General features: G+C 36.7%; 3 protein-coding genes across 3 annotated transcripts in view; 2 read left to right on the forward strand and 1 right to left on the reverse strand.

The window, feature by feature from the left end:
• Positions 1 to 13,877, reverse strand: part of LOC106080492 (long-chain-fatty-acid--CoA ligase heimdall) — a 33,057-nt gene that overhangs the window by 8,662 nt on the left and 10,518 nt on the right. The window lies entirely within an intron of this gene.
• Positions 21 to 3,740, forward strand: LOC106080491 (long-chain-fatty-acid--CoA ligase heimdall). The gene is made up of 6 exons (XM_059365752.1): positions 21 to 87; positions 1,735 to 2,429; positions 2,483 to 2,883; positions 2,939 to 3,233; positions 3,292 to 3,582; positions 3,732 to 3,740. Exons 2-6 carry the CDS (start codon positions 1,761 to 1,763, stop codon positions 3,738 to 3,740), a joined length of 1,665 nt encoding a protein of 554 aa, XP_059221735.1. The 5' UTR covers positions 21 to 87; positions 1,735 to 1,760.
• On the forward strand, positions 4,484 to 7,092 carry LOC131995916 (long-chain-fatty-acid--CoA ligase heimdall-like). Its single transcript, XM_059365226.1, has 3 exons — positions 4,484 to 4,517; positions 6,629 to 6,926; positions 6,987 to 7,092. Exons 2-3 carry the CDS (start codon positions 6,731 to 6,733, stop codon positions 7,070 to 7,072), a joined length of 282 nt encoding a protein of 93 aa, XP_059221209.1. The 5' UTR covers positions 4,484 to 4,517; positions 6,629 to 6,730; the 3' UTR covers positions 7,073 to 7,092.

The raw sequence follows: 13,877 nt of genomic DNA on the forward strand, positions 1-13,877 counted from the left end.
TAACTGTTACAAATTTCATAGACTTAGTTGCATATAAATTGCATAGACAATTACGATAAGATTTAGTATTGCGTTTAAAGTGAACAGGTAATAACGAAAATCGAAGTGAGTTGAAAAAAAAAGACTTAAGACACATACGCGTTGAATTATGGATACATTCAACAGAGTTTTTTCCCCTTTAAGTCAAATTGCAGTGATATAATTAAACAAGTAAAAAGGCGTTAAGTTCGGCCGGACCGAAGCTATATCCAAATCTGCACCGATCTGGGCCAAATTGTAGAAATATGCCGAAGAGCATAACATAACTCACCATCCCAAATTTATGCGACATGGGACAATAAATGCGCTTTTTATGAGCCTAAGACCCTAAATCGGAGGATCGGTCTATATGGCAGCTATATCTAAATCTGCACCGATCTGGGCCAAATTGAAGAAGGATGTCGAAGGGCCTTACACAACCCACAATCCCAAATTTCGGCGACATCGGTCAATAAATGCGCCTTTTATGGGTCCAAAACCTTCAATCGATAGATCGGTCTATATGGCAGCTATCTCCAAATCTGCACCGATCTGGGCCAAATTGAAGAAGGATGTCGAAGGGCCTTACACAACCCACTATCCCAAATTTCGGCGACATCGGTCAATAAATGCGCCTTTTATGGCCCCAAAACCTTAAATCGATACATCGGTCTATATGGGGGCTATATCCAAATCTGAACCGATTAGAGCCAAATTGAAGAAAGATGTTGATGGTTCTAAGGCCACTTACTGTCCCAAATTTCAGCAAAATCGGATAAAAAATGTGGCTTTTATGGCGCTAAGACCCTAAATCGGAGGATTGGTCTATATGGCATCTATATACAAATCTGGACCGTTATAGGCCAAATTAAGGAAGGATGTCGAAGGGCCTAACCTAACTCACTGTCCCAAATTTCGGTAAAATCGGACAATAAATGCGCCTTTTATGGGCGCAAGACCTTAAATCGAGAGATCGGACTATATGGCAGCTATATCCAAATATGCACCGATATGGGCCAAATTAAAGAAGAATGTCGAAGGGCCTAACACAACGCACTGCCTCAAATTTTGACAAAATCGGACAATAAATGCACCTTTTATGGGCCCAAGACCTTAAGTCGGGAGATCGGTCTATATGGCAGCTATATACAAATCTGGACCGATCTGAGCCAAATTAACGAAGAATTTCGAAGGGCCTAACAAAACTCACTGCCCCAAATTTCGGCAAAATCGGACAATAAATGCACCTTTTATATTATATATATATAGCCATATCCAATTTTGAACCGATCTGGGCCAAATTGAAGAAAGATGACGAAGGGCCTAATGCAACAGACTGTCACAAATTTCAGCAAAATCGGATAATAAATGTGGCTTTTATGAGCCTAAGACCCTAAATCGGCGGATCGGTCTATATGGAGGCTATATCAAGATATAGTCTGATATAGCCCATCTTCGAACTTAACCTACTTATGGGAAAAAAAAATCTGTGCAAAGTTTCAGCTCAATATCTCAATTTTTACAGACTGTAGCGTGATTTCAACAGACAGACGGACGGACATGGCTAGATCATCTTAGATTTTTACGCTGATCAGGAATATATATACCATCCATTCTTCGGTGGTGGGTATAAAAAGATTTAAAACTTGTTTCTCTTTGAGAAATTTAACCTCGGCAGAACTTGAAATTGATTCTCATTAACTGTTATATTTTCAGTTACAGGCTGATTTTAACTTTCCACTATGATGGCGCCCTTAAAGACAGCCAGATCCTTCACTTCCCACTCTTTACGGGAGCCCGTAAAACTCTTGGCCACCCAAGAGAGTTTGTCTGAAATCAAAACTCAAACCATACCACAATTTTTTCATCAAAACTGTCAACAATTCAAAGATTGTCCAGCTTTGGCATTCGAAGCAAGTCCTCAAGGAAACAAAACGTGGAACACTATAACCTATAAGGAATATGAGATCAATGTTGAACTTGCTGCATTGGCTCTACTCTATGTAGGAGTTGAACAAAGAACTTCAGTTTGTGTCTTGGCTTTCAATTCGCCGGAATGGTTTTACATACAATTCGGAGCGCTTTGCATTAATGCCATTGCAGCTGGCATTTATACCACAAATTCAGCAGAGGCTGTGTTGCATGTACTGTCTTCCTCAAACGCTTCAGTGGTAGTGGTGGATGATAGTCATCAAATGGCAAAAGTTCGTGAAATACGATCACATTTACCACACTTGCGAGCCGTTGTACAATTGCATGGGCCCTTTGATTTTGATGAAAAAGAACAGCAAGTGGGCTGTTATCGTTGGCCGGATTTGATGAACTTGAAGTTTGGCAAGGAGCTAAGAGCTGAACTTCAGCTGCGTGAACGGAATGTGGCGCCCAACGAGTGTGCATTGCTGATATACACAGTAAGTTGAGGATATGCGTTTTTATCATTTCCTTAACCTGCTTGCCTTTGTAGTCTGGCACTGTGGGCATGCCCAAGGGTGTTATGCTCTCCCATGACAACATGCTATTCGCCACCTATACAGCAGATAAGATGCTGAACACTCTGAAACAGGGCCTAGAATCAACGGTATCATATTTGCCTTTAAGTCACATAGGTCCACAATTTTTCGAAATATTTTTGAGCATAGGCAAGGGAGCCTTGGTGTATTTTGCTGATAAGAATGCCCTGAAGGGAACCTTGGTGGATGCTATGGTAAAAGCCAAGCCTACTTGGTTTTTTGGAGTGCCCAGAGTATTTGCAAAAATTCAGGAGACATTAATGCAATTGGAGTCAAAATGCTCAGAAATAGAGAAAGGTCTTAGAAATACGGCCAGATTGATGATGTTGCAACACTATCTGGATAAAATGGCAGGGTGAGATGTGATAACCAAAATAGAAGAATAAAAGTTTACAATAACTCCCTTACAGCAAGCCAACTTCACCAGTGAAATATTGGTTGGCCGAGAATATAACAAACCGCATGAAGCAAGACTTGGGCTTGGATCACTTAAAAATGTGTTTTGCTGCCAGTGCCCCCATGCCCAAAGATCTAAAACTTTTCTTTCTAAGCTTAAATTTGCCCATATTAGAGGCCTATGGCTTATCCGAGACCTCGGCAGGAGTGTCCTATAATTTCGATATCTATAATCTAAGGACATGTGGCAAATCTATAAGTGGAATAGAGGTGAAACTGTATAATGCCAATGCCAAAGGTGAAGGAGAGGTAAGACAGGCTTCGGCCACATTTAATCAAATGAGTTCTTTAAAAAAGTTATTTACAGCTTCTAGTTAGAGGTCGCAATGTCTTTATGGGCTATGTCAACGAAGCGGAGAAAACTGCTAAAGCCATTACCCCAGATGGATGGTTTCTTACCGGTGACTTGGCTGCCATAGATGCCGAAGGCAATATTTACATTAAAGGCCGTATTAAGGAAATAATTATAACTGATGGTGGTGAAAACATACCCCCAATTCGCATTGAAGATTTGATCAAGAAAGAGTTGCCATGTATCAGTAATGTCATGGTTGTTGGGGATCAAAGGAAATACTTGACAGTGCTGCTAACGTTTAAGGTGAGCAATAGTTCCAATTTTTTATTCAAATGTGAACAAGTCGAAATTAAATTTTCACAGGCACAACATTTTAATAAAAACGTGCATTTAAAGTAAATTTTGATAAGAAATTTTATTAAATTTATTTCATATTTTTCTTCATTCCTGAGAAAATGTAGTCAAAAAATTATTTCAAGAAAATTTAGTCAAAAATTTTATTCAAAGAAATTTTTGTAAAAAAATTTTTCAGTGAACATTTTTTTAAGAAAATTTAAAAAAAAAAAATATATAAAAAAAATTATTTCAAAGAAAATTGTTTTTTAATATTTGCAAAGAAAAAAAATTTAAATTAAAAAAAAAAGTTTTTTAAGAAAATTTTTCAAAATTTTTTATGAAATTTTTTCAAGAAATTGTAAAATTTTTTTTTAATTTTGTAAAATTTGTTTCATATTTTTATTCACTCACTTTTTTCGAATGAAAATATTGTCAGCAATTTTTTTCAAAAAAAAAAAAAAAATTGACAAACATTTTTCAAAACAAATTTTCCAAATATTTTTTTAAAGAAAATTTTGCCACAAATTATTTTCGAAGAAAATTTTGTCAAAAATGTTAGTCAAAACAAATTTTGAAATTTTATCAAATTTTTTCAATATATGTAGTCATATCTGAGAAAAATCAGACAGTATTTTAAATGTTTGTCAAATTTTTTTTTCCTAAGAATATTTTTTGAAAATTTTCTATAAATTTTTTTCAAAGAAATTTTTCCCAAAAAAAATTTTTCTCTTTTTCCTTTTTTTTTCTCTGAGCTCTTTCGAAACGAGCTCAATGATCGGAGATGCAAATGCAAATGGAAAGCCAAAGATTGCAACACATCAACCACCATGGGACGCGTTTCGTCTTTGGTCAGAAAACTTTTCAACCATATTAGGTGTGATGGCTTCAAGGGCCGTGCGTTGGTATGTTGTATTTGAATCGTATTAATAGCGAAAACGCATCTATGATCCAATTACCACATTAATCACGCTCGCCAACCCTGTCTATAAGCTGTACTTTTCCCAATGCATGTATTTTTGTGTAAAGACAGAGATTCTTTCTGTGGCAAATCACACTTCTTCCATACTACACATGATTTTGTGCATCTGTTGGAAGTTGTATTGATTTTTTTAAAATTTTTTTTCAAAGAAAATTTTGTCAAAAATTTTTTTCTAACATAATTTTGACAAAAATGTTTTCAAAGAAAATTTTGTCAAAAAATATTTGCAAAGACAATTTTTTCAACAAAATTTTGAAATTTTATTAAATCAATTTCATCATTTTATTCATTCCTGCTAAGCAAAAATTTTTTTTAAAAAAATTTTTTCAAAAAATCTTTGTCAAAAAATTTTTTTAGCAAGGATTTTTTTAAAATACGTTTTTCAAAATTTTTTTCAAAGAAAATTTAGTCAAAAAATTTTGTAAAAATTTTCAAGCATAAATCGGCCGATACTGCTGCAATTTCACTTTCGATATTCGTACAAAGTTCCTCAATCGTCTCTGGCTTGTTGGCATAGACCATACACTTGACAGGACTTGACAGCCCCACAGGAAATAGTCTGAAGGCATCAAATCGCACGAATGAGGCGGCCAATCGACTGGACCATTTCGTGAGATAACCCAACATGGTTCGTTCTCCAAAATTTCTTTCCAATAAGTGAATTGTGACATTCGCTGTGTGGCTTGTGATGCCATCCTGTTGGATCCACATGATCCAAGTCAGATCATCCAATTGGATCCAAAAATATTCTGTAATCATGAAACGGTAGCAATTCCCATTTCTAGCGACCCGCCTTTCTTGATCATCATGAAAGAAGTACGGGCCAATGACGCCGCCGACCCATATACCGCACAAACCCGTAAATTTTTTTGGGGTTAAGACTCATGGAATACGTGTGGATTGCCGTCTAAAAATAACGCATATTTTGCTTATTAACCATACCGTTCAAGCAGAAATGAGCCTAATCGTAGTGCTCTTAAAGTTGAGGCCACTGACTCCAAATTTCGGCAGTACATTTTAATAATTTCCACTTTCCATCATGAAATGACAAACATTCCTGAAGAGAAATGTTAAAAGAGCGGCAAAAATATGGCGTCGTTTGCTGTCCCTATCGGTTTACTTTTGTAGCGTCCCTGTTTAAAACCCCCTTTATACATCGTCTTGACATTCTGTCCTTCCGTCTGTTCATCCTTATGTCCGTCCGTCTGTCGAAACCTCGCTAAAATTCGAAGGAATAAAGCTAGGCGCTTGAAATTTTGCTCGAATAATTCATATATATAAAGGCCGGTTGAGATCGTCAATTGGCTATATTAGTCCATGTTTTGCTATAAGCCGATCTCGGATCTTGACTTCTTGAGCCTCTTGAGCCGCGTTTTTTTTATCCGATCTGAAGTCTTGCATGAGGTGTTAAATAATGTTTTCCAATAACTGTGCTAAGTATGGTCAAAATCGGTTTATAACCTGATATAGCTCCCACATTAACCGATCTCCCGATTATACTTCTTGAGCCCCCAGAGGGTGCAATTATTATCCCACTTGGGTGAAATTTTGCATGAAGCATTTCGTTTCGACTTCGAAGAAATCAGTGCTCGGATCTTGACATCTTTTGCCTCTAGAGGGAGCAATTATTATCAGATTTGGCTGAAATTTTATACAACGACTTCTTGTATGACCTTAAACATATGTGCTAGACACGGTCTGAATCGGTCCACAACCTATTATAGCTCCCATATAAACCGATCTTCCGATTTTATAACTTAAGCCCTTGGACGACGTTCTTATTCGATTTTGGCCGACAGTTTGCACAATGACTTCTACTATGGTCTTTAATTTCCAAAACCAAGTACGGTCGGAATCGGTCCATAACCTGATATAGCTCCAATAGCATAAAAATTCTTATCCATGGTCCTTTGTTTGCCTGTAAAGAGATATCGGGTAAAGAAATGCGTTTCATCGGCCCGGCCGAACTTACCACGCTTTTACTTATATTATTTTTTTTTTTATCTGTAACCACTTATCTTTCTTTACTTACAGACCGAAATTAACTCTGTAACTGGATATCCTTTGGATACGTTACTCCCTGAAACCAAAGCATGGTTACAAGCACTGGGCTTTAGTTACACTCATCTTTCCGAAATGCTTCACATAAAATTGCCACAAAATCTTTGCGATTTCGATCCCAACAGCGTTGAGGTACAACTTGATGACAAAATTTTAGAAGCCTTACGGAAAGGAATTGACAGATATAACCAAAAAGCAATATCAAATGCACAAAAAATACAATACTTTCAGGTGTTGCCACATGATTTTAGTATGGCAACCAATGAATTAGGTAGGTAATCCTTGTAAAGAAAATTTATGTTGTATTTCTTAAACTTTTTTGCTATTGTAGGTCCTACTATGAAGACAAGGCGCAATGTCATATTTGAGAAATATTCCAAAATCATTGATAAAATGTATGGCAATCGAAAAGTTTAATAAAAAAAATTTAAAACCGGGTCAAACTTTGTATTCTTTTCAATAAATCTTGGTCTTGCAAATGAGTTAGCTTTCTAGGAGCTAAAGCGGTCTGTATTCATTAAGGACTAATCTGGAATTATATTTGTGTAGGTGTTGGAGGTAATAAGAGTGGTCAATATTCTAAATTTAGACTAAAACCAGTAAGGAAAGGCCAGAGTCGGGAGGAGCATACTACATAATACCCTACATCTTCCCTATAATAAATAATTCGGGCGATCGATATAATTAGGAGCTATATTTTGAATTGTAGGAAGGAGCTTAGCACCTTCTCCCAGAATGGAACGATTGGCACATTGTTTTAGTGCCAGGCTACAGCAGAGTAAAGGGGAACGGGGGGATGAATTGGTCGTGGGAATGCAAAGCCCTTTGAAGCGCCACAGATCAAGTAAAGGGTGTAGGCGGCGAACCCCCCAATTTAGAAAAGGTCAATAGAACGATGAAAATCCTCTGGGTCACATGCCACTAAGGACATAAATCTTCTCCTGTAATCGGCTTGGTGGTTGCTCTAAATACTAACTAGAACAAGCGCGACAAATTCGGCCGGGCCGAATCTTATATACGACGATAGGAAAACTGAAAGGACAGGAAGAGGTTTTGAATCGGATACCTGAGATGAATCTTGAGTTCGAGTGGGAGGCACTGCTGCACAGCCTTGGATTGATGACACCCTAGTTTTGCCATCTAGAAGATCATGTTAAACGAATGTATCAAAGCTAGAGGACAGAATGGGCCTGGGGGTCTATATTGAGAACTCAGAGACTGCGATCTGTTTTAAAATGCCGGACCACAATACGGTCCTGCAGGCGGAGATCCGGGCACAATACGCATCGTTTGGGTGCCGGGCCATAACGGAGTAAGGGGGAAAGAAAGGTCAGACGATTTGGCGGGAAAGGCCAGAGGACTGCCGTCAATAAACTTGAATAACCCGACGAACAGCGAAACACTCGGTAGAACGGCGAAATTACTATGGGGGATCCAGATCGTAAGAAGAAGAGGCTATTACTGAAAGGAATTAAGAAGGCGGTCTGTATAGCTATTGGTATCATAACGGGACACTGGACAACGGGCTAACTTATGTAAAATCGGTGCGGCAAGTGATAGAATGTGTAGGGCATGCGTGGAAGATGGTAAGACGTTGGAGAATTCCCTTTGTCAGTTCCCGGCTTTTGCATCTTACAAATACTGGCACGTAGGTGGGGACTTAATACCAGTCATGAAACTACTTAGCATCGTGGCATGGAAAACAATTTAGGATTTTGTTAGTATCCCGGATTTTTGTTAGTATTTAGAGCGCACAACAAGCCGATTATTGGCTTTAGTGTTTGTTCATAGTGGCATGGGGCGGATTACCATCCGATTTCTCTGCAGAAGGAGTTAACTAATATATAGTCAGTTTTAACTAAGATTTAACGGTTAAATTGTCTAACTTTTACTTGCAGGTTGGCCTTTCCCGACATCATTGGTTGCTCAACTAATAACCTAGATTCATTGGCCCTATAAGTGTACTAAGGGTGGGCCGTATTATTACACTTTTATTAATAACATAACATTTTTAGTCATTATATCAACATTAACTCTGTCTCCATTTAATATTTTAATATTCCAATTAAGGTAGAATTAACCTCATGGGAACGTGTCTCCGGTTAATAAAATGGATATTAAATTTAATGCTGCTTAATTCTAACACATTTTATAACGTCACTTAGTTTTTGCAACTAGTTATTGCAAATACAACAAATGTGCTGGTATGGCGACCAACCGCAAGTTCTACAATATTAGATGTAATAATAATTATTATTATTTGAGTTTATATATGAACACACTACAACTAAGTAAAACCGGATAACTATAGTCTTTGGGATGAACGTAGTGGCAGGCAGATAAATCGTGTAATGTATAATGTATGAAATTATGCACAAATACTTAATATTGGTGTAGGTCGTTGAGTATAGCAAATGAGCCCCTGGAATCCGCAATTTTCATCCGATTTAGATACAATTTTGCACATAGCACTCTGTTATGACCTCCAAAACGTGTGCCAAGTACGATCTATAATCTGATATAGCTTACATATAAACAAATAAAATCTCTAAAGAGATAACTGGATTAGCGATAAAATCAGACAAGCGGTCTCATCGCGTGAATGATAAGATCTTTTAAGTGATATAATCGTGTAAGCGATGTAATCGATTAACGATATAATCGCGTATGCTATAAAATCGAGTAAGCGATAAAATAGCGTAAGCAATAAAATCGCCTAAGCGATAAAATCGCTTAAGCAATGAAATCGCCTAAGCTATAAAATCGCGCAAGCGAGAAAATCGCGCAAGCGAGAAAATCGCGCAAGCGAGAAAATCGCTTAAGCGAGAAAATCGCTTAAGCGAGAAAATCGCTTAAGCGAGAAAATCGCTTAAGCGAGAAAATCGCGTAAGCAAGAAAATCAAGTAAGCGAGAAAATCGCGCAAGCGAGAAAACCGCGCAAGCGAGAAAACCGCGCAAGCGAGAAAATCTCGTAAGCGAGAAAATCGCGTAAGCAAGAAAATCACGTAAGCGAGAAAATCGCGTAAGCGAGAAAATCGCGTAAGCAAAAAAATCGCGTAAGCGAGAAAATCGCGTAAGCGAGAAAATCGCGAAAGCGAGAAAATCGCGAAAGCGAGAAAATCGCGTAAGTGAGAAAATCGCGTAAGTGAGAAAATCGCGTAAGCGAGAAAATCGCGTAAGCAAGAAAATCAAGTAAGCGAGAAAATTGCGCAAGCGAGAAAGCCGCATAATCGATAAAATCGCTTAAGCGAGAAAATCGCGTAAGCAAGAAAATCGCGTAAGCGATAAAATCGCTTAAGCGAGAAAATCGCGTAAGCAAGAAAATCACGTAAGCGAGAAAATCGCGTAAGCAAGAAAATCGCGTAAGCGAGAAAATCGCGTAAGCGAGAAAATCGTGTAAGCGAGAAAATCGCGTAAGCGAGAAAATCGCGAAAGCGAGAAAATCGCGTAAGCGAGAAAATCGCGTAAGTGATAAAATCGCGCAAGCGATAAATTCGTGTAAGCGATAAAATCGTGTAAGCGATAAAGTCGCTTAAGCGATAAAGTGGCGTAAACGATAAAGTTGCGTAAGCGATAAAGTCGCGTAAGCGATAAAATCGCGTAAGCGATAAAGTCGCGAAAGCGATAAAATAATAAAAAAATAAAATAATAAATCGCGTAAGCAATAAAATCGCGTAAGCGATAAAATCGCTTAAGCAATAAAATCGCTTAAGCAATAAAATTGCGTAAGCAGTAAAATCGCGTAAGCGATAAAGTGGTGTAAGCGATAAATCGCATACGCTATAAAATCGCGAGACTGAAAAATCGCGTAAGCAATTATATGGCCTGACCGATAAAACGGCTTAAAAAATAAAATAAATTAAGCGATCGAATTGGGAAAGTTTAAACGACAAAATTGCAAAAGCTGTACAAACACGCAAGCGAATTTTTTTTTTTTAATTCATAGAATTGATGAAAACTTATAGAATTTATGAAAATTCTTAGAATCTATGAAAATTCATTGAGTTTATAGCAATTATTCTTAGAATGTGTGAGAATTCATAAAACAAATATACATTTTTAGAATTTATACAAAATTTTAGAAATTATGAAAATTCTTATAAATAATGAAAATTCTTAGCATGAATGAAAATTCCTAGAATATATGAAAATTGTCATTGTTTATAAAAGCTCTAAGAATATATGAAAATTCTTGAAATTTATGAAAATTCTTAGAAAATTCCCCCATCAACAATTTTTAGAATATATCCAAATTTTTATAATTAATGAAAATTCTTAGAATACATGAAACTTCTTTGAATACATGAAAATTCATAGAATGTAGGATAATTCCTTTAATTAATGAGGATTCTTAGAGTTTATTAAAATTTCCACACTTATTCATCAAAATTGTTAGAATTTATCAAAATTTTAAGAACTTGTGGAAATTCAAAAAATTTTTGAAAATGCATTGAATTTATGAATATTGCTCGTGCTCCGGTAGCCAAAGAACTGAAATGTTTCTACCTAGGATTGGACTTTAATTGATGCCTATGGTTTATCCGAGTTCAGTGGTATTGTTGTTTAAAATTACCAGTATGCAAGACTGGAAAGTGTTGGCAAACCAGAATAAATCAAATAGATGATAATTAAGATAAATCTGATGGATTCCAGTCTTCTTGTTGTCCATTTTTTAAACACTTATTGATTCTAATACTGGCTACCCTAAGGCTATCCTATTACCAGAAACTAAAGAATGACTTAGTTTTTTGGATCTGCAATAATCAAGCTTCTTCGAAATGCTGTAAATTCACTGTAAATTACCAGCTGAACTAAAAGATTTTGAACCTAATAGCAAGGAAATTAAATTGAAAGAAAAAGTTCAAAAAGCCTTGGAAAGCTGGTATTAAAAGTGCCAATCGTTATGCCTTATCAAATGCCCAAAAAGTTCCACATTTTTCGGTGTTGCCACATAATTCTTGCTTACCCACTGGAGAGTTGGATAAGTTCAACATTGTTATACCCACCATCGAAGGATGGGGGAATATTCATTTTGTCCTTCCGTTTGCAACACATCGAATATCCATTTCCGACCCCATAAAGTGTATATATTCTTGATCAGAGTAAAAATCTAAGATGACAGTCTTTAAAAATAGAGTTATTGAGCTGAAACTTTGCACAGATTCTTATTTTTTTGTACATAAGCAGGTTAAGTTCGAAGATGGGCTATATCAGACTATATCTTGATATAGCCCCATATAGACCGATCCGCCGATTTCGGTTCTTAAGTCCATAAAAGCCACATTTATTATCCGATTTTGGTGAAATTTGGGACAGTACGTTGTGTTAGGCCCTTCGACATCCTTCCTCAATTTGGTTAAGATCGGTCCAGATTTGAATATAGCTGCCATATAGACCGATCTCTCGATTTAAGGTCTTGTGCCCATAAAAGGCGCATTTATTGTCAGATTTCGCCGAAATTCGCAACAGTGAGTTGTGTTAGGCCCTTCGACATCCTTCTTTTATTTGGCCCAGATCTTGATTTAAGTTTTTGGGCCCATAAAAGGCGCATTTGTTGTCCGATTTCGCCGAGATTTCAAGGAACCATTATACACTCTAGAGCGATTTTCGATTTGAACAAATGCGATATCATGTAACTTCAATGTTTCATTTATTGTAAATATTTCATAAGAATTACATTCAACCATAAATTCTATAGTAAGACTCTTCAGAGGTCAACAAAAAATGTAAGTTCTCAGAAACTTAAACGTCACACCCATTTACATACACATACCGTCCAATTACATTTGTATCTACTGAAGAAAAAATGGGAATAATATGTACAGGAAATATGGTAATAAATTTTACAACTCTCACAAAGGGTAAATGACAACTAGCATTTACTGGACTCTAAAGTTCACAAATAGTATTGACATTCGTATAACTCAACAATTTCAAAACAAAATTTACTTCGACGCACTTTTTTCTGTCTATAAATGCTGACTTAATGCGCAGTCTCTGTTTAGTTGAAAAACTGTGGCCTTTAGGAACATAATTACAAGTGATCCTGTTGGCAGTTAAACAAGTGGAGAAGTATTCAAAGTGGATTTTAGAATAATTAAACAAACAAAAAGTAATGAGTGCGATATACAAATCAAAATAAAACGTCGTTATTACAGATTAAACAATTCGCTTAATAATCTCTGTTTTATTAAACTCGGAAATTGTTGTTCAATATAATACTTAAAATATTAAATAATCAAAATTCACATGAATTCACATTGGATTACAACACATTGTTCAATATTCTAAGTAATGGAAATATGACCATTTGGGGACAACACTACTCGATAACAGACAAAACGAGACGCTTGCTCACAGCCAAGCACATTTTATGGGCCCCGCAAGTATTTGGGTCCACGATGTAATTTTTGCAAAAAAAGCAAGTAAAAAGGCATTAAGTTTGGCCGGGCCGAATTTTGGATACCCACCACCTCGGGTAAATATGTTAACGACCTTTCATCATAATCCGGAGAAAAATGCATCATATATGAACCCATTGCAGCTATATATATAAAAATGATTTGGACCAAATGCGGCACGATCGTCGAGTGATCTAATATATATAATTATACCCACCACCGAAGGATGGGGGTATTCATTTTGTTATTCCGTTTGCAACACATCGAAATATCCATTTCCGACATTGTATATTCTTGATCAGCGTAAAAATCTAAGACGATCTAGACATGGACGTCCGTCTGTCTGTTGAAATCACGCTACAGTCTTTAAAAATAGAGATATTGAGCTGAGATATTTTGCACAGAATCTTTTTTTTGTCTATAAGCAGGTTAAGTTCGAAGATGGGCTATATCGGACTATATCTTGATATAGCCCCCATATGACCGATCCTCCGATTTAGGGTCTAAGGCCCATAAAAGCCACATTTATAATCCGATTTCGCTGAAATTTGGGACAGGGAGTTTTGTTAAGCCCTTCGAGTTCCTTTGTTAATTTGGACCAGATCGGTTCAGATTTGAATACAGCTGCTATATAGACTGATCCTCCGATTTAGGGTCTTAGGCCCACAAAAGCTATATTTATTATCCGATTTTGATGAAATTTGCGACAATAAATTGTGTTAGGCCCATCGACATCCTTCGTCAATTTTGCCCAGATCGGTCCAGATTTGGATATAGCTGCCATATAGACCGATCCTTCGATTTAGAGTCTTAAGCCCATA

Source organism: Stomoxys calcitrans, chromosome 3 (assembly GCF_963082655.1).
Source record: "Stomoxys calcitrans chromosome 3, idStoCalc2.1, whole genome shotgun sequence".
NCBI classification, from domain to species: domain Eukaryota; kingdom Metazoa; phylum Arthropoda; class Insecta; order Diptera; family Muscidae; genus Stomoxys; species Stomoxys calcitrans.

Excerpts from the sequence above, each read along its gene's own strand:
- LOC106080491 (XM_059365752.1), top strand. The coding sequence starts at position 1,761 with ATGATGGCGCCCTTAAAGACAGCCAGATCCTTCACTTCCCACTCTTTA. Across the intron at positions 2,430-2,482 it reads GTGCATTGCTGATATACACA|TCTGGCACTGTGGGCATGCC; the intron begins GTAAGTTGAGGA and ends TTGCCTTTGTAG. Across the intron at positions 3,234-3,291 it reads ATGCCAAAGGTGAAGGAGAG|CTTCTAGTTAGAGGTCGCAA; the intron begins GTAAGACAGGCT and ends AGTTATTTACAG.
- LOC131995916 (XM_059365226.1), top strand. The coding sequence starts at position 6,731 with ATGCTTCACATAAAATTGCCACAAAATCTTTGCGATTTCGATCCCAAC. Across the intron at positions 6,927-6,986 it reads TATGGCAACCAATGAATTAG|GTCCTACTATGAAGACAAGG; the intron begins GTAGGTAATCCT and ends TTGCTATTGTAG.